We start from the raw sequence: 23,844 nt of genomic DNA, 5'->3' as shown, positions 1-23,844 counted from the left end.
TATCTTGTTTAATTCCTTGTTTCTCTGCTATCTAGATATTTAAAAAAAAAATAGAAAGTAAGAGCTAGGTGGGGAGAGCAGACAAAGACAACAGGGTTCTTGACAGCAGAACTAGAAGGTGGAGATATGTAGCCATTTGCCATGTGAGAAAGACTATGAGTTCTTTGGTTAAAGTCTTGCTGCTTTTGACAGCCACTTACTGTGAGGTCCTCATTGACACACACTTTTAGAGGAAAAGCTTAAAAAAAAGGCAGAAGAAAGAGAGCACTTACTTTCTTCATTATCAACTGACATTTTCAGCTGCTGATACCACAACCGTCTCTCCACTCTTGTCTGTTGGGGTCTTCATCTTGTAGGATGGTTCGAATTTAGAGGAGGTAAGAGTCATAGGACTTAGGAAGCGCGAGCTCCCTGGAGGCATTTGCTGCTCAAAGCATTCTTTAACCTGAAATACATGGGATTCATCCACACCTTGGATGGGAGCTGCACTGCTGGCATGCTTTCAGAATAGTACCATTACTGTGGTATAGTGGCTGTTCTCTCTTGATTAACAGTGTATTGAACTGGGCTTCCCACCTAATTTTGAGATTGTATCATGTATAGATCATACAGTAAATGGAGGAACAATTTATGTACTTGAGAATTAATACTCAGGAATGATCCTCCTTGGGCTCAGGTGATGTTTGCCTTCAAGAACCCAGCCTGGGTTCTGTTCTGTATCCCAAAAAAGAGGTGCTAAGCTGTTTGCAGTAACCAGAGACATCCCTGGGTATGCACCACTCAGCTTCTTTAGTACAGTATTCTATTTACACCGTCTCCATACTAATTTATTATTTTTTTATTATTATTTAACAAAGATGTTTTTCAGGATGCTGATACTCTCAGAATAGGAAAAAAAACAATTCAATGATTATTTAAGGAAGTGCACGCACTAAAGTGTAAAATTTAGTTGAATCTCATTTTGTCTTACATGCAGCTCTGCATCTACCTGACCTAAGTCAGTGAGCGTCAACTTTCCACCAGCTTTTACATAAAATGTTACCATACTGTCTTGAAGTCAAGATAGTGAGCAAGTGAAACATCCTAGCTGGGTCTGTGAGGAGAAATCCAAAGCCTTCCTCCAGAATGCAGTAAACTAACAGTTAGACACCCCTTTTGGTGCCTGAAATCTGAGTTGTGACATGGTGATTCTCACATGCCCAGTCTTTTGACAATATTACCAAATGTTTATTTGACAGTGTTTCCTGCTATCAGCAATATGAGCCCTTGCTCATATTTTTTTCTAAGATCACGTTCGTTGTCTTTATCTGACTCTTGTTTCTTCAGAGATATCAGAGCGGGTATGGTGGGTTGACCCCAGCCAGCAGGCAAGCTCCACCCAGCCACTTGCTCCCCCATAAGGGAGAGAATAGGGGAAGCAAAAGCAAGAAAACTCATGGATAAAGACAGTTTAATAAGTGGATTAAAGAAGAAACGAAAGAGGTGACATGATGAAGGCAGTCAGTCACCACCTACTACAAGTAGACCCATGCCCAGCCAGTCTCCAAGCAATGGGTACCTCCCAGACCAAAACCCCTCGAGCCCACCCTTTTTTATTGCTGAGGAGGAGGTTATATAGCATGGAATATCCCTTCACTCAGCTTGGGTCGGCTATCCCAGCTGTATCCCCTCACAGCTTCTTGCACACCCGGGCTTACTTACTGGGGGGGAAGAGTGGAGAAAAAGAGTTAAGGGAAGGCCTTGGCACCATGTAGGTACTGCTCAGCAACAGCCAGCACGGTGGTGTGTTACCAGTCCTGTTTTAGTCATAGATCCAAAATACAGCACCATGTGGGTTCTGTGAAGAAAGTTAACTCCATCTCAGCCAGACCCAGCAGAGGGCAGGGCCAGAAAGCTACTTGCTAATGATTGTGGATAAGCTTAAATTTTTGTGTTCAGGAAAATAAATCCATGAAGCCTGAGAAGTTCTTGTTTGCTTGAACGAGCACCACATAAAATTCATGTCATTTCTGAGTGGCAGTGTGTTAACTGGAGAAGAACTTTCCTCTATTCTAATAATGATTAGTACTGTTTCATTTCTCAGGCTGATTGTGCTTATTGCCGGCAACCCTTCATATGTATGTATGTTGGCCACTTATTTAAGGTTGATGTTCCTGTCACTAAACTTTAGCAGCTGAGATGCAGTTTCTGAGTCAGAGCCCTAAGTTGTGGTATAGCCATGTGAGTTTAGTGTCTGGGTTCCAGTGGGTCTCAGTGGAGATCTGTCACTACTGTCCAGGAAGTTCAATGTAATTTGGCTAATCAAATGGAGATTCTGCTTTTGGGGTGAAGAGTGGCTCTCAAGGCTTTGCTTATGTTAATGGACTGATCTCCATCAACTGTAGTGCAAGCGTAGGCACTGATGTTGCCGGTTTTCTAAAATCAGGTGCCTGAATCTAAATCCAGGTACCAGACCCAACACTGGAGGCTGAAATCAGTAGCCCATATCTGGAGCTCTTTGTAATACCTCAGGGTATTTTGACTTGTCTCTAGCTGCCAGGTCAGAGGGGCCTGGCTCTTCCATAGGTTAGGCATTATATCTGCCAACCGTATGCGTGTTTTGCATACCCACAAGTGTCTGAAATGGCATTTAGTGTCTGGGCAGCTGAACTGACCCACCAGCAGAGCCTCAAGTTTTCTTTATAGTAAGTATAAAGATAGGTCCTGTTGTTTCAAGTTAATTTGTATTTTTGTGGCCTGCTAGTATCTGTTTTTCTGCACCGAATACGGCAGTTGACTAGAGGTAGAGGTTATCAAAATTGAGACATTTAAATGAGGTGAACAATTCTATGAAGTCGCATGCCCTTCTACAAAGGGTCCAGTCATTTTTGTGCATGTTTCTTTGGTCTTTTTAAACCTGCTGTCTTAAAGTATCACATATTTTTTATACATTATTTAACAGCTGGAATACGTATTCCCTTTTTATTTGTAAGGCACATTGACATACTTGTCCGTTGCACAGCAACATGTTGTAAGTAACGTCTTTTCATGACAACTGCTTTTTATGATTTCTGAGTAGGAGTGCTGGCTCCTGTATTTTCCAGATGAAAGTTGAGATGATGCCCTTTTTATAGGTAGTAATTGGAAATGGCAAAAGGAAACTGTAGACCAATACTTAAAACTCTTATGCTGAGTGTACAGGAAGTTTAATCACAGAACTATAGAATCATTTAGGTTGGAAAAGACTTTTAAGATTATCAAGTCCAACCATAAACCTTTACATTTATTATTTTATCATCTTTCTAGATGCAGAAATATCTGCTTTCTTGCACACCAGGGGACAGATAAGCTATGTCAGCCTACTGGGTCCTTTATGCTTCCAATTTATGAGATCTGATGGAAGGCTATATCAGTGGAACTGTTGAAGCAAGTGTCAGATACAGGCATACTGTATCTAAGGGAAATGGTTTGTGGCAGGTTGCTACCTGGAGCAATTTCATTTGAGATAATGGTTTTAGGGGCTACAGAGCCAAGTGCCTGGATGACGTGAGTGGGAATGCTCATCAGTGTGCAGTTTTTTTAATAATTCATACTGTTTATGAAGGTCTAAAATACCAAGAGAAAGATGGCAAGAAAATGGGACAGACACTTGTGGAACATTTTGTGAAGATTTTTCACCCCTGGATGTGCAGTTGTTATAAAGTGATAATTTGTCATATTGAATGTTCTTCTTTTCAGCCAAGGAGTATTGCAAAGTGATATTCCCATATGAAGCACAGAATGATGATGAACTCACAATCCGGGAAGGTGATGTCGTCACACTTATCAGTAAGGTAAAAGCAACATTTTTCTCCTATAAGCAGGGATCCAGTTTTTGAAATAGACATCATTCAATTACTGTAAAATCCCTGTTTGTGCCTGTTACAGTGTTCTTCCTGAAACAATGCTAGTTTGACAATGAAACATTACACAGACTTCAGAAAGCCCTACACCTCCCTTCCTCTTGTGCTTTAGAGTCTTACTTTGATAACGTTAAGAACAGCAGACGTTCTCTTCAATGTACAAGTTTATACAATTAATTTTAATCTGCTAACAAATCTGCATAGATTGTAAATTAATCCCTGTAACAGCATAAAAACCTAGAGAATAAACTGGAAGACTGAGGAAAGCAACAGCTTTGAACGTATTTGCAATCCTAGAGACATCATCTTTGTCCTGAAGAATATGTAACCAAGGGAAAATAATCAGACGCTTGGTGGGAAGAGAAACTGCAAATTAAAAAAACTAATTATGTACGTTAAATATCCTCAAGGACTTTTTTGTTTAGCTTGTCTTGAAAACTGTTTGGCTTTGCCTGGTTTAGAATGTTCTTGGTCAGTGTTTAACAGTGCCTCTGATCATGGAAATGGCTTTTAAGATGTTATTCCTGTCCGTTTTATGCTTTATTGACCAGGTTAACTTAACTCTCTGAGATGGCTGATCTCCAGATGGAGCCGTGTTCTTTGGTCTACATAGATAAAGAGACAGTATGAGAATTCATTTGCTTGCATTTTCCAGTTTTCTTCTTCCTGCTGCCTCTGCCTCCACAGTGGAAGTATATTTGTCTCTTATAATAACTGAGCTGATGATTTGACTAAATTGATCAGTTTTCCTAACCATGCAGTGAGAAGTTTGTCAGTATATTATCCAGCATATACCCTGATGCATCTACTTTCCAGCCTGATGGTATCAACCCACTGCAGACATCTTATTCAATGTTCTTCTTTTTTCTTCTGTAGTACATCACATATCTATGAACAATTACATAAAATCATGCTTCTAGAGAGTGGAGGATCTCAATGCAAAAAGGCTTGGCATTTGTGTGCAGATGCTTTTTTATGCTGTGTCTGAACTAATCTGTAATACTGGAGAAACAGGGCTTAACAAGCAGTCACTTTGCAGATACTTTTGTGGTTTGCAGACCTTATTGCAGTCAGATTTGTGGATTTTATTTTTCACTTGTCTTAAAAACATAGTTTAAAATATAAATATCAAGTGATGTAGAGTCAGGCGTCTTGCTGTAGAGTTCGAAAAAGAGTGGGATCTCCTCCTTGATTTACCATGCAATATACTATCTTTACTTTGGTCCAAATCTTCTGAAGCAAGTGTCTGTTGTAACTTTTCTTTTAGTCAGTAATAACAGTCAGCCTCACCTTTCTGCCCACTAATGGCTTCTGCTAGAAAGTAGCATTTTACCTGGGATTCAAATTACCGTACTCGAAGAGTCCTTCTCCTAATTAGTTGGTGATCCATAGTAAGAGGAATTGAATATAAACATATGGAGTACTTCAGAAACTATTATGATTTGGCTTTGCTATCAGGTTACAGAGCTTCTTTTAATCTATTTGCAAGAAATTGTTTTGCAGGGTTTGCTTTCTATGCTAGACAGAATTTATTCTTCCCAACTACCTAAACCCAAGAAGAGACTGTTACTTTTAAGACATGAGTGTTGTAGTACTTCCTACAACCACAGATGCATTATCATAAAATAATGTATTTTGTTGAAATCAATAAAACCACAAAGTTTCTGAATTCTCAGTATGCAAAGTCCCTGACTAGGCTAATCTCTTTTCACACAGTCAAATCTATAGGAATTGAAGCCAAACACGTTCTGAATTTGCATTTAATTGGAAACAACAGCATCGGTGGGAGTGTGTGGAAGTGGCTGAAGTACTAAGAAGTGAGTAACGCAAGAATGGGAGAGAAATCTCATGAAAATAATCCGAAATGCATTAGAAGAATCTTAAAAGCATAAAGATGAGATAGCAGTTGATAGGTGCTAACAGGAAGTGGAATGACTTAAATTACCTAGATAGTATGTTACTAGGAGAGCCTGTGAATTTGTGCAAGGGCAGGTGAGAGTATGTCTTTGAGGAAGCTGTTAGTCTGATATTCATCTTAAAATGCTAAAACTTTGTTTTGTAGAAAGAATTATGAAGGGGTGATATGTGTAAATGCAGAATTCAAAATTCCCGTTTTTACAGTTCACCTGCAGATAAAAGGTGAGCTTTTCCAGCTAAATTAGTTATGAAAGTCCCTTTGTCAAGATCATCAAATATGCACCTAATGTAAAGAAAAAAACAGTTTGGGGTTTTTTTGTCCTGGCTTTTGCAGAATCTGTTTCAATTTCTCACTCTGCTTTGATGGTTGTTGAGATCTTAAATCAAAAGCTGATCAGACCTTTCCTATAGGCCTCTATGTTATGGGAATTTGGATTTCTGAGTTTTTTTATGTAATAGTGAAAGAGTACTTTGAACGGCTTTTGCTGAATCACAAGTGACTTCTCTAATCACTTGGAGAATTGCTGTAAGTTTTATTTAAACACTGAAGTGAGTCATTAGAGGCTGATCGTTTACTGGTCAGAAAGGTATGTATTTTCGGAGATACAAGGGGAAGGTTGGAATTGTGCAAGACTGATAGCCAAAATCAGTGGCCGATTAAATAGTATATTGACTTATTTTTTTATGAACTGCATGGATTTAAATAATGGAAAAGATACACAATGAGATAGAGTCCAAACATATGGTAGTAACAGTTACTGTTTACTCATAGGATAGATCTTAACTAAAAGACTAGAAGAAAAGCAGAAACTAATTTCACATAGATGTATTCCAAAAATTTCTGGGAAAGCTCTCTCCTCCCTGTCCCTAGTGAAGCAAATACCCTTGTACATACATAAAAAAGGTTTTATTTATCAACTACTGGAAATTATAGTGGATGAATGGTAGTCCTTCAATTCTGTCATGTAAAATGTTTAAAAATAAAAGACCAGAAAATATTGCTCAGAATTGTAAAGGAAGGCAAGAACTTCATTTTCAAGGCAGTAACACAGTAGACCTGGCACCTTTGCTTTGCAGAAAGGGATCTAAGAAAAATGCACTTTGGAAGAAAGAGAACAAAAAGCAAAATACAGTAACTATATAGCTAAGGTGTTTGTTGTGCAATTTGATGATAAAGTACACTCTTAAGCTGAAAAGATATGAATGGCAAGAGTCCGTAAGATTGACCCTGTAGGTTATTCTTTGTGATGTTAAATATTCATGTTCCTTAGGTAAATTTTTTAGTGTCTTCACACTTCATATGTTCCTGGTAGCCTTTGGCTAAGGACAAGAACATGAATAGGGACTGCAGTGTGTGGCTGAAGAACAGTGGAAAACTGGTGTTTTATTGTGCTTAACTATTGATTTTGGAGATTGTATTTATAATAAATAGAGTCACTTTTAAACCACAGAAGATTCACGTGGGATTTTCAGCTGTCATCTTGAAAATCTTACAGGATTTTTCATTCCAGCACTTATAGACATAGCTACTGTAGACTGCTTTCCAGAGTTAATAAAGTCTCTTCATGCAAACACTATGCATTTCTTAGTAGCTCTAATAAATTCTGCCACAATGTGAAGGATTCTGGAGATTTCACTAGCATACAGAAAATGACCTGTGTGAGGAATCAATAGCAATAGCTAAATAATTTCAAAGCAAATCTATCAAGCACACACTGGCAGCTGTGCACTCATTTGAAAGTAGTTTTACTTGCAAGAGTGTGTGTCAGATTTCATTACAGTGCATCAGCCTACCTGAGCTCTAGGCAGTAAAGACCACTTTGTTCCCAGGAATGAAAATAGTCTGAATAAATAAAATTAAATACTTCAAAAATCACTGCAAATTTAAAAAGTTGATAGTAGTCAAGGTGCATCCTCATCTGAATTCTTATTATCAGAGCAGGAGTAGTGCTGGGCAATACAGGTGGCAATTCTGCTAATTCTGAATTTACAAAATCTTGAAATTCATAGATGTCAATATATTAGCTGGAAAAATAATCTTGTGTCTTGCTCTGCCTATCTGACCCAGCTGTTTCTTGGTTTCCATCTACCTGAATTGTAAAGCGTCTTTTCTTCTGCTGCAGGCTAACAGCTGAATGCATGGTATTAGTGGTAGGAACGTGTTGCACAGAAGTGATGGATGAACAAAATAGGTGGTCCTTTCTGATTTTGGAAAAGAGATCTCATGAGGAGACGAGTTTCATGGAGGGCATCCAGCCTCCTAGTGGATTCATCAAAACTGTGTGAAGGATTAGTGAGGTGAAAAAGAAAGCAACAGGAATATACAGCCTCCCAAAATCTTACTGATGCTTATCAAATAGTTCTGGGAAAGTTGATGTACTGGTATGAAAGACACAGCAGGTCATAGAATTGTAGGATAGTTTGGGTTGGAAGGGACCTTAAAGATGATCTGGTTCTAACCCCCCTGCCATGGGCAGAGATACCTCCCACTGGATCAGGCTGCCCAAGGCCCCATCCAACCTGGCCTTGAACATCTCCAGGGATGGGGCAGCCACAACCTCCCTGGGCAACCTGGGCCAGTGCCTCATCACTCTCATAGTGAAGAAATTCTTCCTAATGTCTAGTCTAAATCTGCCCCTCTCCAGTTTATACCCATTCCCCCTGGTCTTATCCCCACAAGCCTTTATGAATAGCCCCTCTCCAGCTTTCCTGTAGGCCCCCTTCAGGTACTGGAAGGTTGCTATAAGATCTCCTCTGAGCCTTCTCTTCTCCAGGCTGAACAAGCCCAACTCTCTCAGCCTGTCCTCATATGGGAGGTGCTCCAGCCCTCTCATTATCTTGGTAGTCCTCCTCTGGACCTGTACCAAGCGTTCCATATCCTTCTGATGTTGAGGATTCCAGAACTGGACACAGTATTCCAGATGAGGTCTCACAAGAGAGGAATAGAGGGGCAGAATCCCCTCCCTCTCCCTGCTGGCCACACTTCTTTTGATACAGCCCAGGATATGGTTGGCCTTCTTGGCTGCAAGCACACATTGCCGGCTCATGTCGAGCTTCTCATCGACCAGCACCCCCAAGTCGTTCTCTGCAGGGCAGCTCTCAAGCATGTCATCCCCCATCATGTACTGAAAACAGGGATAGCCCCAACCCTGGTGCAGGACCTTACACTTGGCCTTGTTGAACCTCATGATGTTCGCACAGGCCCACTTCTCCAGTCTGTCTAGGTCCCTCTGGATGACATCCCATCCTTCCGGCATGGCAACCACACCACTCAGCTTGGTGTCATCTGCAAACTTGCGAAGGGTGCACTCAGTCTCACTGTCTATATTGTTGATAAAGATATCGGTCCCAGTACGGTCCCAGTACAGACCTCTGAGGGACACCACTTGTCATGGATCTCCATCTGGACTTTGAGCCACTGACCATCACTCTTTGAATACGACCATCCAACCAGTTTCTTATCCACCTTACGGTCCACCCATCAAATCGATATCTCTCCAATTTAAAGAGAAGGATGTTGTGGGGGACCGTGTCAAAGGCTTTACAGAAGTCTAGATAGATCACAACCATCAGTTTACCTGTGTCCACTGCTGCGATTACCCCATCATAGAAAACCACCAAGTTGTTCAGACAGGACTTGCCCCTGGTGAAGTCATGCTGGCTGCCATTAATCACCTCCCTGCCCTCCATGTGCTTTAGCATAGCTTCTGGGAAGATCTGTTCCATGATCTTCCTAGGCACAGAGGTGAGGCTGACAGGTCAGTAGTTCTCAGGGTCATCTTTTCTACCCTTTTTAAAAATGGGCACAATGTTATCCTTCTTCCAGTCACCAGCGACTTCTCCTGACTGACATGACTTTTCAAATATCATGGAGAGTGGCTTGGCAACCACATCTGCCAATTCCCTCAGGACTCTGGGATGCATCTCATAGGTCCCATGGACTTATATATGTTCAGGTTCCTCAGGTGTTCATGAACCTGGTCCTCCTCTACTGTGGGAGGGGGTCTACCCCCCCGGTCACCATCTTGCTGTCCCCTGACCCAGGAGGGGCGAGGAAAGCAGTTATTGGTGAATACTGAGGCAAAAAAGTTGTTAAGTACCTCAGCCTTCTCGTCATCTGTTGATACATGATCCCCATTTCCAGTCGCCAGTGGGGGTACGTTCTCTTTGATCTTCCTCTTGTGATTGATGCACCTGCAAAAGCCCTTCTTGTTGGTCTTTACTTCCGTCGCCAAGTTCAGCTCCAGCTGCGCCTTGGCCTTCCTGACTTCATCCCTACACAACCGGGCAGTGTCTCTATACACGCTCCAGGTTCCCTGTCCCTGCTTGCACTGCCTGTGCAGTTCTTTCTTCTTCTTTAGTTTGACCAGCAGCTCTCGACTCAGCCATACCAGTCTCTTCCCTTCCCTGCGTGATTTTCTACATACGGGGACTGAGGGTTCTTGCGCCTTGTGGAAAGCTTCCTTAAATATTTTCCAGCTGTGTTCCGCTCCCTTGTCTTGGAGGACCATGTCACAGGGGGTCCTACTGAGTAATTCCTCGAAGAGCTGGAAGTCTGCTTTCCTGCAATTTAGTGTCCTGACTATACTCCTCACCTGTCCCATATCCCTTTGGGCCTTGAACTCCCCCAGTGCATGAGCACTGCAGCCCAGGCTGCCTCCGATCCTAATGTCACTGATGAGTTCACTTGTATTGGTGACCATAAATTCCAGTATTGCTTCTCCTCGGGTGGGGGTGTCTATCAGCTGGACTAAGAAATTATCTTCGATGCACTCCAGGAGTCTCCTGGATTGCCTACAGCTTGCTGTGCTGCTTCTCCAGCATATGTCTGGGTGGTTGAAGTCCCCGAGTAGGATGAGAACTTGCGAGCGCAAAGCCTCCTGCAGCTGGAGGAAGAAGGCTTCATGAGAAATTATCTGGTCTATGTATTTAGTGACAATCCAGGTATTTAATGGCAATCCAATTTGCAGGGCTTAGTTCTGTGTTGGGGGAAAAAGCCATAAACCTCGTTTCTAAAAATAAGCATAATGGCAGTCAGTTTTTGCAAAAATAGTATTTGCATTTGGTGTTACTGTTAATAACTTGCTTTACTGTGAGATTTGCAAGTTTTGTGGTTCAAAATGCTCTACATTTAGTTAGTCCCTGCATGCAAGTGGTGAGACAGTCAAGGAAGTTGAAGCAAGTAGAAAAGTATAAGGAAACAATTAAATAGTCTTGATAGTCGTCTTCATAATGTCATGTTTTCATTGTTGCAGTGACTACTCTGTGCGTTTGTCCATTTTAGAATATGGATCTGTCCTTATGTGGAGCGCTTAATATTTTCCAATTCTTAGGGTAGTTGTTAGTCACTTTGTTTCACTCTCACTCTATTTATAGACAGTTACCCGAGCGTGGTCCTTTTGCCAAAACAATTCTGGTTTTCTCTCTTCCAACATCTTTAAATGCTCATCCTTGTGCAGCAGGTAGTTGCCCAGAGTACTTTTTTAACTAAGCAATTGCCAAGGTGAACTCAGCTGAGTAGAGTTGTGACGGAAAACAGCTGCTCTAATGGACGCAGGAGGCTCCTAAAGGCATGAAATTAATAAGTGCTAGGTAAAAGAGTCTTGCCAGTGAGTTGAGGCAGTGAGCAAGGGAAGGAGCAGGAGCCAGACAGTGTGATAGAGGAGGATGCTAGCTGATATTTAATTGAACATGTTGCTAGGTTCTGGTGTCACTAGGGTAAAAACCTGTCTGTTCCTGCATTTGTTTCCATGGGTTTTTTTTCATTGCTGAATTTCTCTGTATGCTTTTAGTTGCAAACAGCATTATACGTATTTTACAGCCTTCAGTTACAGAAATATGCGGAGGAACTAGAAGACTCAGTTTTTCTTTCAGTATGAGCATACGGTCAGATAGTGTCACTAATTTTTCCATATTAAGATGAAATTTTCAGTATTTTCCACTCTATGGGAAAAAAAATGAGTGAGAATATTTGAGGTCATTAAAAATACCAGAAATTTTCAAAGCAGAAATATGGTAGCTTAAGCTTGTCTTTGAAAGAGAGGAAGAAGTTAGTCATATTTATTAATAGTCATTGGGGTACTTTTACTTTTCCTTGATTGGCAGCTAGCATCTTTTATCTCAGTTTTAGAAATGAGTTTATGAATATCGCAATATAAAAAAAATCAGGTTATGCAGGGGAAAATAAATGATCTGGTTTAATAAAACATAAAAATGCCTTTCTGTCAGAGAAATAGTGGATTTTTGTTGACGCTAAATATTTGGTCATGCAGATGTCCCTATTTGTGATTTTAATACATAATATTTTGAGCATTTGTGACTTCTGCAGTGATCTTGCATACTAAAACTGAAACAAATACAGTAAGTAAACATCAAATAATGTCCAGCTTTTAGAAAGCTTTTATAATGTTTTGTCTTTAAGGAATAGCATGGGATAATAAAGGCACTTAATGATTACCTTTGGAAATAAATAGGTATTTCTCTCAGAGAGAACAATACCAGAAAGGTGTGCCCTTTTCTTTCCTGAGATAACAGTGGATTGTTAAGCACATCTTTGGCCAGACCTAGTAACCATACCTAATCTGCTTTCTGTGTGCCTTGCCTCTTATGTTATGCTCAGCACCAGTGTTCCCCCCCAGGATATCCCTCCTCCTTAGCTGGTGGGAAACCGGCTCATACCAAAGCTGCTGATTTCGTAAAAGAACTTATTTTCCGAAGTGTGTGAGCTGAATTTCACATGACTGATGTTAGTTGGTTGCTGAAAGGGATGATTCTGCCCCTGCCCTCTTGCCTTGTACTTGGCAACCTCGGCCACAGAACACACAGGAACGCGCGAGTAGGAAAGGGTGAATCAAGGAGTGGGTTTGCTCCTATAGTCAGCAGCCTGCTGAGAGACTGTCTTAGCAGCAGGGTCACTTTTCCCTGACCTGAAACTTTCTTCTGAAAGATTTGATCTAAAAGGAATAAGAAGGTTTGGGGTTTTGATGGGTTTCAAGCAGTGGTGCTGAGCAGGATGGTAACTGGAATAGGTCCTGCAGAACGAGACCCTTCTGACGTGCTGCTAATGTCTGTGGCAAGTGCATGGGGTAAAACTTTTGTTATTTGCATAAAAGCAGGAGTGTTTCCTCATGTGAGTGATATAAAGCAGTTATATAAAACTTGTGGGGACGCTCATGATCAAATAAATAAATGTGTTCGTTTTCTAAAGTACTTTTATATGGTCAGCAAGTTTTAGGGAAAACAGACTGTGTGTAATTGTCTTCTTGTTTATCCTCTGGCCTGAACCTTGTCCTTGGCTAAGACTTTTTACTTTTATTTTTGTTTATAAATAAATTTTTAATATTCCTATCTCGCAGCATTTCTTGACTACTATGATTTGCAATGGACATGAAGCAAAGTCTGTGCAGAGATAAAGCCTGACATGTTTAATAAGGTACCAGGTGCAGTTTGCATTTCACTGGTATCTTTGGAAACATTACTGAAACAGTGATGTTTGAGCTGAGCACTTAAATAAACTATGAAGCCTGAGATTAGTTCAGTGAGGAGGGGAGCAGCCAGCACTTAAATGTTCTTCTTCTTAGTATATTTATATTATTATTTTTTCAAGTACACACTGAAGTTCTCTTTTCCTATTTGCGTTATCACTGTTTGCAGTGCTACAGCAGTGCTTTCAGAGGAAAAGATTCTCTTGTTCCTGGGAATTTTGACAAATGGAAGTTTATGCCAAGCTATGTAGGTGAAGTGGCAGGATCCCCCATGCATGCAATACTTTAAGATTTGCACCATATGAGAAGAGTTACATTTATTTGTCAGTATGTTTAATACAGCCAAGCTAATCTAAAAGAAGTGACATATTTTAAGATAAAAAAGAATTTTTTTTCTGCCCTGCCTGTGCTTACAAAAGATATCACTGAAATGCTGAGGCATCTGGTAAACTGTGATTATTGCACACAGTGTGGGCTTTAGACTCACTTCTTAGCTTCATCCTTTCTTTTATCTTGAATGTTGGGTTCACCTGCTGGTTTGATGGTATTATCTGAAGTTCAACCTTGTCAGGGTAGGGAGAGCTATTTAAAGGAAAAGTAAAAATGCGCATATGGTGCCAAGTAATTAGTAATTGTAATTAGGACTCTGCTCCTAAGATGTCTGTGATGTAAGTAGTAATAGCATTAAGTAAATAATCTTTCAAATGTCTTGTTCTATGTTTTTATAATCTTTCTAAATACAAAAAATGTAATTATGTAAATATTGTATCTCAGCTCATCAGAGGCATAAAGTATATCTGTTACTAGCACCACCTTTCGTGTTTGTGTTGGCTAATTTGGTTTTAATTTGAGTATTGGGAGCACTAGGGTTTTATGACGTGAAACATATTTATTTCTCCATGATGTTCTGCTGACTTAGCATTGCAGGTGAAGTGAATCCCCAGACAAGATTGTTTTGTTCAATGATCAATGTAATTTTTTCCTGTTTGTACAAATATTTCATCAAAGCATTTCAGCCTCATTACTGATTTAACTATTTAGTCACAGAGTGTAAAGTCAAAAGTTAGATCTAGCCAGAAAGAGATTTAACAGACAAACCATATCTGGTCTGCTAGATCCTCTAACATCCTGGGTATTGCAGATCATTCATAATTCTTAGCCAGTTTATTTTTTGCAGAGCCTGATAACTTGGGCCAATTCTTGGACTGACTGTGTCTTCTGTAGAGGTATCTTCTTGCACCTTACAGTGAAAAACAGTATCTGGAAAGAGTAGTGTAGCCACAGCTGAAAGAATGTCTAATTTCTGAAGGTCTCTCCTATTTCCTTCTGTACCATGTTGACACGTTAGATTCTTAGTAGAGCCTTGGAGCTTATGGATAAAGAAAAAAGTTGTTTGACTTCTTAAGCTTTAAAAGGTGCAACTGCATCATCAGATGTAAGTTTCTCTACAGCCTGGGTATGAGAGCTGACAGGGGCTAGGAAGGATCCGTGCAGGATTTGGGGCTTTTGGGACATAGGATGAGTACCTGAGCAATCCCAGAACTGGGGGCCAAATGGAGGCAAACTGGGAAGTTTAATCTCATACTTTTCTTCCAGTATTTCATAATCTATGAGTATTTGTAAGAGAATGTGTGTAAAGGGGAATGGGTGTTCTTCAGGACTCCCTTAGAAGACTTATTTATTGTCTACTGGGCTGTTCTTTTTATCTAAATTAGGATTAGGTAGTTTTTGAGAGCTTTGCTCTGCCTTGTCGCCAGATTTAAAAATTATGTTTCTGCTGATAAGTACTTGATTACTAACCAGGTGCTTTAAATCACAGCCATTTTTTTCAAAAAATATTTAACAAATTTTGCGCTAAACTGTAAGGTCTCAATCCCAGTAACTGAGCTTAATAAGTAAGAAATCTTGATCATTTGCAGTACAGTCTTAGGTAGCAAAAGGTAGGTGTAATGTAAGCTGCCAGAGAGATGCTTTCCTTCACTCATAGGTATTTTACCAAGTTTTATGAGAGTTTATGAAGATTCTAAAATAAATTATTTTCTGACTTTTAAAAAAAATTGGATTTGGGGAATGATATGTCTTGGTTTCAGCATCATGATACTGAATGTAGTAAGACATTTTAAAGAAACATTCTTAGATATTTTTAAACTGCTTTTTTCACCCAGCTTTAATATGATTTTTTTTTTTTTGCCCCCCAATGGCAAGGTTGTATTAATGAAGATATGATGCAGTGTGAGGTCAGATTTTGTTTAGTTCATTTCAAAGTTACCAAAATAATGCTGATCTTTGACACTTTTTTTCACTGAAAATTTTGCAGATATATTTATATAGTATATAGTATATATATTCATTAATATGGTAAAAGCAATGTAGAAATTTCCCCATACATTATTGAGTTTGCCCAGCGATGTCACACACCAACTTAAAAAGTCACAGAGCCTGTCCTGTGGCCTTCTCCAGTGTTTGTGTGAGTTGGAACCTCACACAAACTGGTCCACAGCACTGTAACTGAGCCTGGAGGCGGGCAGCCTTGTTGACCTTTGGATGCTCTGTATGGGTGGGCTGAACGGCAGAGTGCCTGCCCTTCAGATTTGCCTCTCGATGAGGCCCTTAATCCTCAAATTCAGAAGCCTTGATATGTTACATATATCTCTGCATGTACGGCTGATGTCTTGGAAAGTGCTATGGACACTCTTGTTCACAGTAAAGGTGGCTTATTTTCCTTTGTATTAGGAGGTTGGCTATTAGTTGCAGAAAGGCTGCTGGAGAGATGCTTACGATGAGGGCAGTAATAATGTAATGTGCGGCTGCCAGCATAACAGAGCCGACACATGAAAGCTCTCAGTGCAAGTATAAGATCTGTTCATGGCTTTCTGAATCATACAGTTTTACCAGCTCAACATTCTTCTTGATGAGAACCAACTTTACAGGGGCAGAAGGAAAACATTTGATGAATACAATTGCCAACTGCTGGGATATTGGTTTTAATTATTATGAAGGAACTACGTATTCTAGGGGAGATTTCTGTGCAAATCGGTTATCCTGCCCCGAACATTTCACTTTTTTCCAAACCCTGCGCTGTTATAGTGTCTTTCAATACTCTGATTAGTCTGAATTTTTAGTTTGTAAATTTAGCTTGCCAGCTGTATATTTTAGGCTCAGTGATCTATAAATCTGTAAATCTTTAAATTAAAAAGATAACATTCGTAGGCTAGTAAATGATGACTCTGCATGCAATTACACCTACTGGCATGAGCAGAAGACTTAGGTGAGCACTCCAAGAGTGCACATGCCATGGTACATGCTTTGCAGCTACCTTTTCTGAGTACATGCTTATTGTTCTTGACATTGCTTTCTATCCTACCGTAGTGATGAAATCTGTATGATGAAATATTTCTGCATCAAAATCTTTAATCAGAAAAGCTGAAAATTGAGCAGTTATGTATTAATGTTTAATACATGCTTCATATTTTAGGAGTATTACAAAGTAGCAGTGCATTCAAAGGACGAGTGATCTACTCCTTCAGAAAAACAAGTCCTATTAATAGATGAAAAGATCATCCTTTCTCAGATTTATTTCTTCAGGGGTTTACACAGCTGCAGTTATTGTTGGGGGTTGAACAGAAAATGAATACATAGCTTGTTACTCTGTTTTGGGACCTTGGGGAATAAGAAAGACCACTCATTTGCTTTTAACAGCAAAGCTTTCCACTTTGCTAGGGGCGACTTGGAAGACAAGCTGGGAAGGGGAGAGATGAACTTGGGGCCATGGCATTCCCTGAAATGGTTATTCATTCCAAAGGCAGCAAGACATGAAGGAGTGGGTGCTGCCTTGAAGGCCTGGTTGCTTTAGAGGAAAAGGCAGGAAACGTCCTTACCCCCAAAACCACATCGAATATGTGGCTGAAGGAATGGATACCTGCCTGGCGGTAAAATGTTTCTGCATCTCTTGCCGCCCTTTATTATGCCCATCATACGCTGCCAGCTATGGTGATGCTGTACTTCGTGGAGTGACTGAGTAGGTTATTTAGACAACCCCTGCCAGCCTTGCTCAGATGCTCTCAGGCTTCCATGTATTTTGGTAAAGCTGCAGAAGTAGATCAGCTGTTGTTAAGTTTCCAGTGAGTATCAGACAGCTGCTGCTGGTGTCTTGAGTGCATTTGCAGCCAGCTTCAGTGATGATCTGTATAGAAGTCCAGTGGGCTTCTGAACAAAGGCAAGAGAAAAATTATAATTACAACTGAACAGAGAGCCAAGTAGCTACTGTTTTTTTAAGTGATTATGAAGAGTCTGCTAGCATGCAGCAACTCTCCTGTATGTGATCTGAAGGAAATAAAAGTAAAATAAAGCATAGTAGTTGAAAAAGAACATAGTTTGGCACATATCTGACATTGTACTCTTATTTGCTTCTAGCAAAATAGTGAAGAAAAATCCACATTATGAATTTTTATTATAAACATGTTCAAATCTAGAAGCATTGCTTTCCATTTTCAGAGAAAGTGTTGATTGCCTTCATGATCTTTTCATCCAGCTTAGGCCTAGAATGCAAGTAAAGTAGCTGCATGAGCTAGAAATAAGCCTGCCTCTAATAACCAAGCCACATTTTTAAGAGAGAGAGCTTTCTATAAAATAACCCCCCCCTCTGTCTTTGGGTTGTATGACACTCCTGCCCACTTGGAGCAGAAGGAGAGGCAATGAAGCTGTGTTTCCAGGAGGAGAATTCAGTCATGTCTGCGTGACAGGGCAATCTGTCACCGTTAGGCTCATAGCTGGGGCACAGCTTGGCGTGAGAGAGCCATGTCACCTGCTGGGTATGAAATTAGGTCTTTTGATTTCATGGTCTTGAGTCTGGTATCAGCTAGTAAAGCAAAGATCAAGTTAGTGGGGAACTGACAGCTCTGCCTTATCAAGGTCCGTTGTCATTTCTTTTACCACCAAAGAAAGCTAGCAATGGTGTTCGACTGAAGGGAAGTTTGCATTTTTGTCTTGTGACCAGCTGTACTCCTGGGCTCGGAAGATATTTAGGGCTAGCATCCTATGCTGTCAACCCTACTGATGTATTTCACTATATTTCACTTTTATTCAGCAACAGTATGAAAAAATCTGGTGTCCAAATGGAAACATTCTTTGCCTCTTTTAGCCCTCTATGCAAAAATAACTGCATGGTTTTCGTCTGATCTCTTTAGCCTTGCATCTTTCTCTCTCTTCCCCCCACTCTGCCCCTATTCTTTTAGTCACTATGGATATAAATTTCGGCATGCAGCTGTATTCTTATCTTTCTTGTCTTATTGTGTTGTTTGGGTTTGTATTTTGTTTTCTTCTTTTCTGTTTTTTTAATATTCCTTTCTGAAAAAGAAAAGAAGTATTTTCTCCCCATGATTCCTTCTTACAATTTTCTTCACAGCTTGCATGTCTCACTTCTAATTACATGAAGGATAGCCCACTCCCTCTTATTCTTCATATCAAGAAGAGGACTGGTGTTTTTTAGTTCATCTGTGTATACCCTAAAAATTGTGGGAAATCTGTTGACCAGAGATACTTATATTCTGGTTTTCCAGTGGCTGCTATTTCTTCCACATTCACCCTTTACTCTTACGATGTTTTTCTGACTTACATAAGAATTCCAGCTCAGATTGACATTTTTATACCTTAGATTTTGTGTAATATTTATCTCCTATAAAATTTAAAAATTCCTACTCAAAAATTCCTCAACACCTCTGTCTTTCTCACCACTGTGTTTTGTCCATTTCTTTACCATTTCTTCTTTTACCACAAAATGAATGTTGCTAATAAATCCAATTTAGTGTTTATTGTCACTCATTTGGGATCTGCTGAGCTTGGCATTAGAATAGATGTTGATTCTGCCATGGAAGAGTTTTTCAGTCCTTTAATTTTGCCTCTCCTCTCTCCCTTTACTTCATTCTGTAAAAAGTCATTTGAATTAAATGCATCAGTGACAAGATTTTGGAACAAAACAACTTCAGTGGAAATGAGGATAAAACCAAGATTTGTGTTTCAATGAGAAAATGCTAAAATTTCCATACAGATTTTTGTATTTTCTTTCATGAATTTCATGAATCTGCCTCTGCCTGAACAATGAAAACAGGCTTGGCAATTTGAACCAGCAGTGGGTTTCTCTAAGATATTTGATTGATTAGTCTGAGTCAGGCTTTGGTAGGAGCTGTTTTTGAGTCACTGAATGTTGGCCCAGATACCACCTGCCTTGCATGAACTCTAATAGCTGTCAAAAATAATTTCTACTTTTTTGCCTTGTCTTACTTTTCAGTTTTGTATATCTTTTTTTCCCCTTTTTTTTCTTAATTTAAACTAAGATGCGCTTTTAGTAATTGGAATACATATTTCACAAACTTTTGAGATATTTCAGCATCTGGATTTTTGACTGTTTACGTTGTTATGAGTCTGGCAGGGTAACATGGAGATAAAGCAGAGATCCACATGGTTTGTTAATAAATTTTGGAATATTGATACTGGATTGTAATAGCTAGACAGCTTTTGTATAAAATCCACATTTTGACTTTACAGTCATTTTGCTGACCTTGAGCATGTGAAGATATATTAAAAAAGACAGTATGATTAGGATCGCATGGCTGATGGAGATCTGAAAGTATTGGAGCAGCTTTTGCTCAATGTTCACGGGCAACCACATTGTTTTAATCATGTTGCCTTCATCGTGCTTTGTAGCTCTGTCATTTATTAGTACTTGAGACAGCTTGTGCAGCTGGAACTCAGGGATCCTTTATGGTGGTCTGTCTTGTGATGAAGATGTATCTGCTGCCAGCATCGTACATGGGCTTCCAGAGGTTGCTGAGGCACAGCGAACCTGCAGTTGTGAGTAACAGGAGGGCACCACCACTGAGATTCTTCACCAGAACTCATCTGTAGCTTTCAGTTTTTGAGATCTCTTTCTATCCTTTTGCTCAGTGGCACAGAAGCCTCCTCTGCCTAATAAAGTGAATAAGAAAATTAAAGAGAAACAGCCTAAATGTTTATTTACTGTTTGAAAATCCAGAATGGTGATTGGCTGCATAAACTGGAGTGACAAGCTGGGGAGGAGAAAAAAGCAAACCTGCAGCTGTGTTGGATTAATGAACATGTAGCACAAACAGCATCTTCATGAAAACAAACGAATTTTAAAAAAAACATTGAATACAAATTAATTTGTGTTAATAAAACTAAGAAGTAAATTTAAGATTTGTGGGTTTGACTAAAAAAGAATATATGTGATGTTGTGTGTTGTTTAGTCAGCATTATTAGCTAGCACTAAGCTCTGCTGTCAGTTGAAGCACAAGCTTTTCAACTTTGGATGCTTGAATTATTCTTAATATTTTTCATAACCTAAATTGGGTCATAAATGTTTTGGCAATTTCAGATTAGCAGCATAGAGGGTGGAAGGCATTATAAAACATGCCATGTGATAGAACAGTTGAGTGCACTGATTACTAGGCTATGCAAGTAGATAGAGCCAAGTGGGAGGGTGCCTTCACATCAGGAATGAGGGATACTGGCTCTGCAGTAAGAGTAAAATCCTGCGCAGTGCCTGCCCGTGCCATGCATGACTTGCTGATTTTCTCAGTCCTTCACGGAACCCTGTATTCCCTCGGTGGATATTTTGAAAACATCATCTATGCAAGAATTAGCCGTGTTCACTAACAAAGGCCAGGCAGTCTAATAGAACTAGTAAATACCTCTTAAATAACGCCTGGGAAGGTCTAGAACAGGTCAGTGTCCTTTGTGAAGGTCACTCTGCTAAAGAGAACGGAGAATGTGGGAGAAAAACACAGACCGAGCATAGGAGAAAGCAACCAGACAGAGAATGAAGGGATTGTTCAGTGCCTGCATTTGTACGTCGGGAACACATTACATCAGCGTAAAATATTGAGATACGAAGGGAAAAAAAACTACTTGCCCAAAACAGACGTGATGCAAGAAGGCAACCTATTTAGCTTGTGTATTGAGTTTGCACATACTCTATCTCAGGACATGAGGTGAACTAAGTAAAAAGCCTGGAACAGAAAAGTAACTACACTCCCCTCCCTGCCCCTGAAACATGAAAGCAATGATCTTCTTTAATGCTAGTCTATTTTCTCTTAAATATCATCAGTTTATGCACTGTAACTTCCAGAAAAATACCAACAAGCACAGTCATTGTGGAAAATATTTTTAAGACTTCTCTTGGTATTAAGTACACCTCATTAAGTTAACTTGCATTCTTCTGTCATCCCTGTAGCAGTGGAAAGAAATGATTTCATGGAAATGTAACAATGTAAGGACATATTGCATGCATGTACTATCATGTGATCTTTTATTGCCCATTCACATTCAGATTTCTTTCAGTGGATTCTCTCCCCTATCTAAACTGCAGTTTACTTCTTCTAGATGAAGAAATATTAATTTCCTCTTACTGTTTTCCTTCTGTACCTTCGTAGGGTGCAAACATTTGTAAACATTTATCTTAAAAACTTTTCTAAGTTGTGTGGGTGTGCTATCATTGTTCCTAGACAGTTGAAAAACAGAGGGGCTGGATTTTAAAGTCTTCACTCTTTTTGGGTACTTACCTTGAAAAAAAAATCAGTTCTGTCTTTTAATGAATATTTAATGCTTCTTAATGAATATTTATAAATATTTCTGTTCCCTATACATATGGCTACAACACTGACTGATGTGAGCATGTGACATTTTTAACCTTAGAGCTTTTACACATACTGCACAAGAGATATGGTTTCACAGCGAAATCGTGTAGATAAACAGTGTTAAGACATGCATTTCCACCTGGTGTTTTTAAATCTATTTTCTACACCACAAGAATGTTAAGAACCTGGACCCCTTGATCTAGTGCTGTTTCTGGAAGGATGTTGCCTCATAGGGTATATGAGGCTGGGGGTTTTTTTGGCCTGTTTTGTTTGCTTCTGTCTTATTTTTCTAGCTTTTTGCTCTGTGAAAGCCTATGTAATTACTTAGTGTGCAACTAATTAGTAACTTATTTTTCCTAAACTACCTGCCCACTCTTGCCTGTTTTTATTCTGTCCATGCCCCTCTAATCCTTCTTGGATCAAAAGGTATTCTAGATGCACGGCTTTTTTGCTGCCTCTTACTTTAACGAAAAGCAAGAAGAGACAGGTAATTGTACTGAACCAGCTCTGTACATATTAATGTTTTTTCCACAGCCTGCAGGGAAAGAACCACGCAGTTGCTGCAGCAGTGAGTAATGGAAAATCCTTACTGCAGGCCAACCTGGAAGAGTGACCATGCCACAAGCTAGAAGTCTTAGACCTACATCAGTACCAGATGTATTCAGAGAACACAGCTGCTAAATTTCAAGTGCTTTCTTCTGAATAGCGGTGAAATATGATTTTTGAAAAGCAGAAGTACTTCATTAAATCTGTGAGCGTTTTCACAGGGTCGGATTAGAAATAGTAGAATAGGAACTTCCAACATGTTGGACTCTTTGAGGAGTTCCAGTGTGGCTCTGCTACCAGGACAGGTGGCTGTATCTGGCAGGTACAGAAGGTTTGGTGAATCCAGATCCGTAGCGGTGGAAGGAGTGATGCTGCTTGAGGCTGATATTGCCAGATGATGTGGAGTCTCAGCTTTAAATCCAACCCTGTTTAGCCCTGGCTGGCACAGAATAAGGGGATTCCTGGTTAGTTTTGGTCACATCCAACCATGCAGTGTTTGTAGGATTTCCCTTTCCCTTATGTCTCAGGTGTGTAATATTTATTGAATGGCTCTGAGTCGCATGAAGATATAGGACTGTTGCTCAAGAGGATAGAAAGATTGGCCAGCCTTGGTGCTGAGCCAAGTGCTAAAATTGGCTGAAATGGTTTTAAGACTGATCAGACAATGGGTGACTTTCCATAATTGTGTTTTGGAAAACAGCTGAATTGTTTTAGCTACAGCTTTCAGAGAAGAACAATGTAGAAAATGACAGCTGGGAGAGTTCTCTTTAGTAAACAGAAAAATAAATGAACATGGCACTTACTATCCAGGACTCAAAGAACAATTGAAAATGGTCGTGGCTCCTGTTACTAATATTATTCATTAGGAAAATAGCTATATTTTTTTTTTTCATCATTTAGACTCACTGATACAGAATTTTACTTACTGTGAGCATTTAGCTGTACTTTGTTTTGTGACACACTGCATTATACTGCTCAAAAATGCTGCAGAAAAGGGTGATGCTTGATAGTGATCAGGTGTATAATACCTTCTTAATAGGACTGTGATGGAATTTATTAATCTTAGAAGTAATTCTAATATGTTGAGGGTTTTTTTGGAAGTATGGCAACTAAAGGAGCTTTTTTACCTCCAGGGATATAAGATGTTTAATTGAGTTATTGTCTTTTTGGAAAATGAAATCTGAGTGAAGTAATATCATACATGCTCAAAATGCTTACTGGTTTAATAGATCAAATGGTAAAATAGTGTTTTGCTTTTAGTTTGCTCTTGAGCTCTCACAGCATGTTTACTGTTCTTTCCTACCTGCTCCATGTAATAATGTAATGTGGAGCAATTACTGAATTTTTTATCTGGTAGATTACACT

General features: G+C 39.7%; 1 protein-coding gene across 10 annotated transcripts in view; it reads left to right on the top strand.

The window, feature by feature from the left end:
• The window catches only part of SH3KBP1 (SH3 domain containing kinase binding protein 1), a 229,201-nt gene that overhangs the window by 167,387 nt on the left and 37,970 nt on the right, over nucleotides 1–23,844 (top strand). For all 10 annotated transcript variants that reach the window (XM_054063899.1, XM_054063893.1, XM_054063948.1 and 7 more), the window contains one exon: nucleotides 3,718–3,812. In XM_054063899.1, the coding sequence (XP_053919874.1) occupies nucleotides 3,718–3,812 (95 nt within the window). The remainder of the gene's footprint in view (nucleotides 1–3,717; nucleotides 3,813–23,844) is intronic.

Source organism: Cuculus canorus, chromosome 1, assembly GCF_017976375.1.
Source record: "Cuculus canorus isolate bCucCan1 chromosome 1, bCucCan1.pri, whole genome shotgun sequence".
NCBI lineage: Eukaryota > Metazoa > Chordata > Aves > Cuculiformes > Cuculidae > Cuculus > Cuculus canorus.
This window is presented reverse-complemented; position numbering and strand designations above follow the sequence as displayed.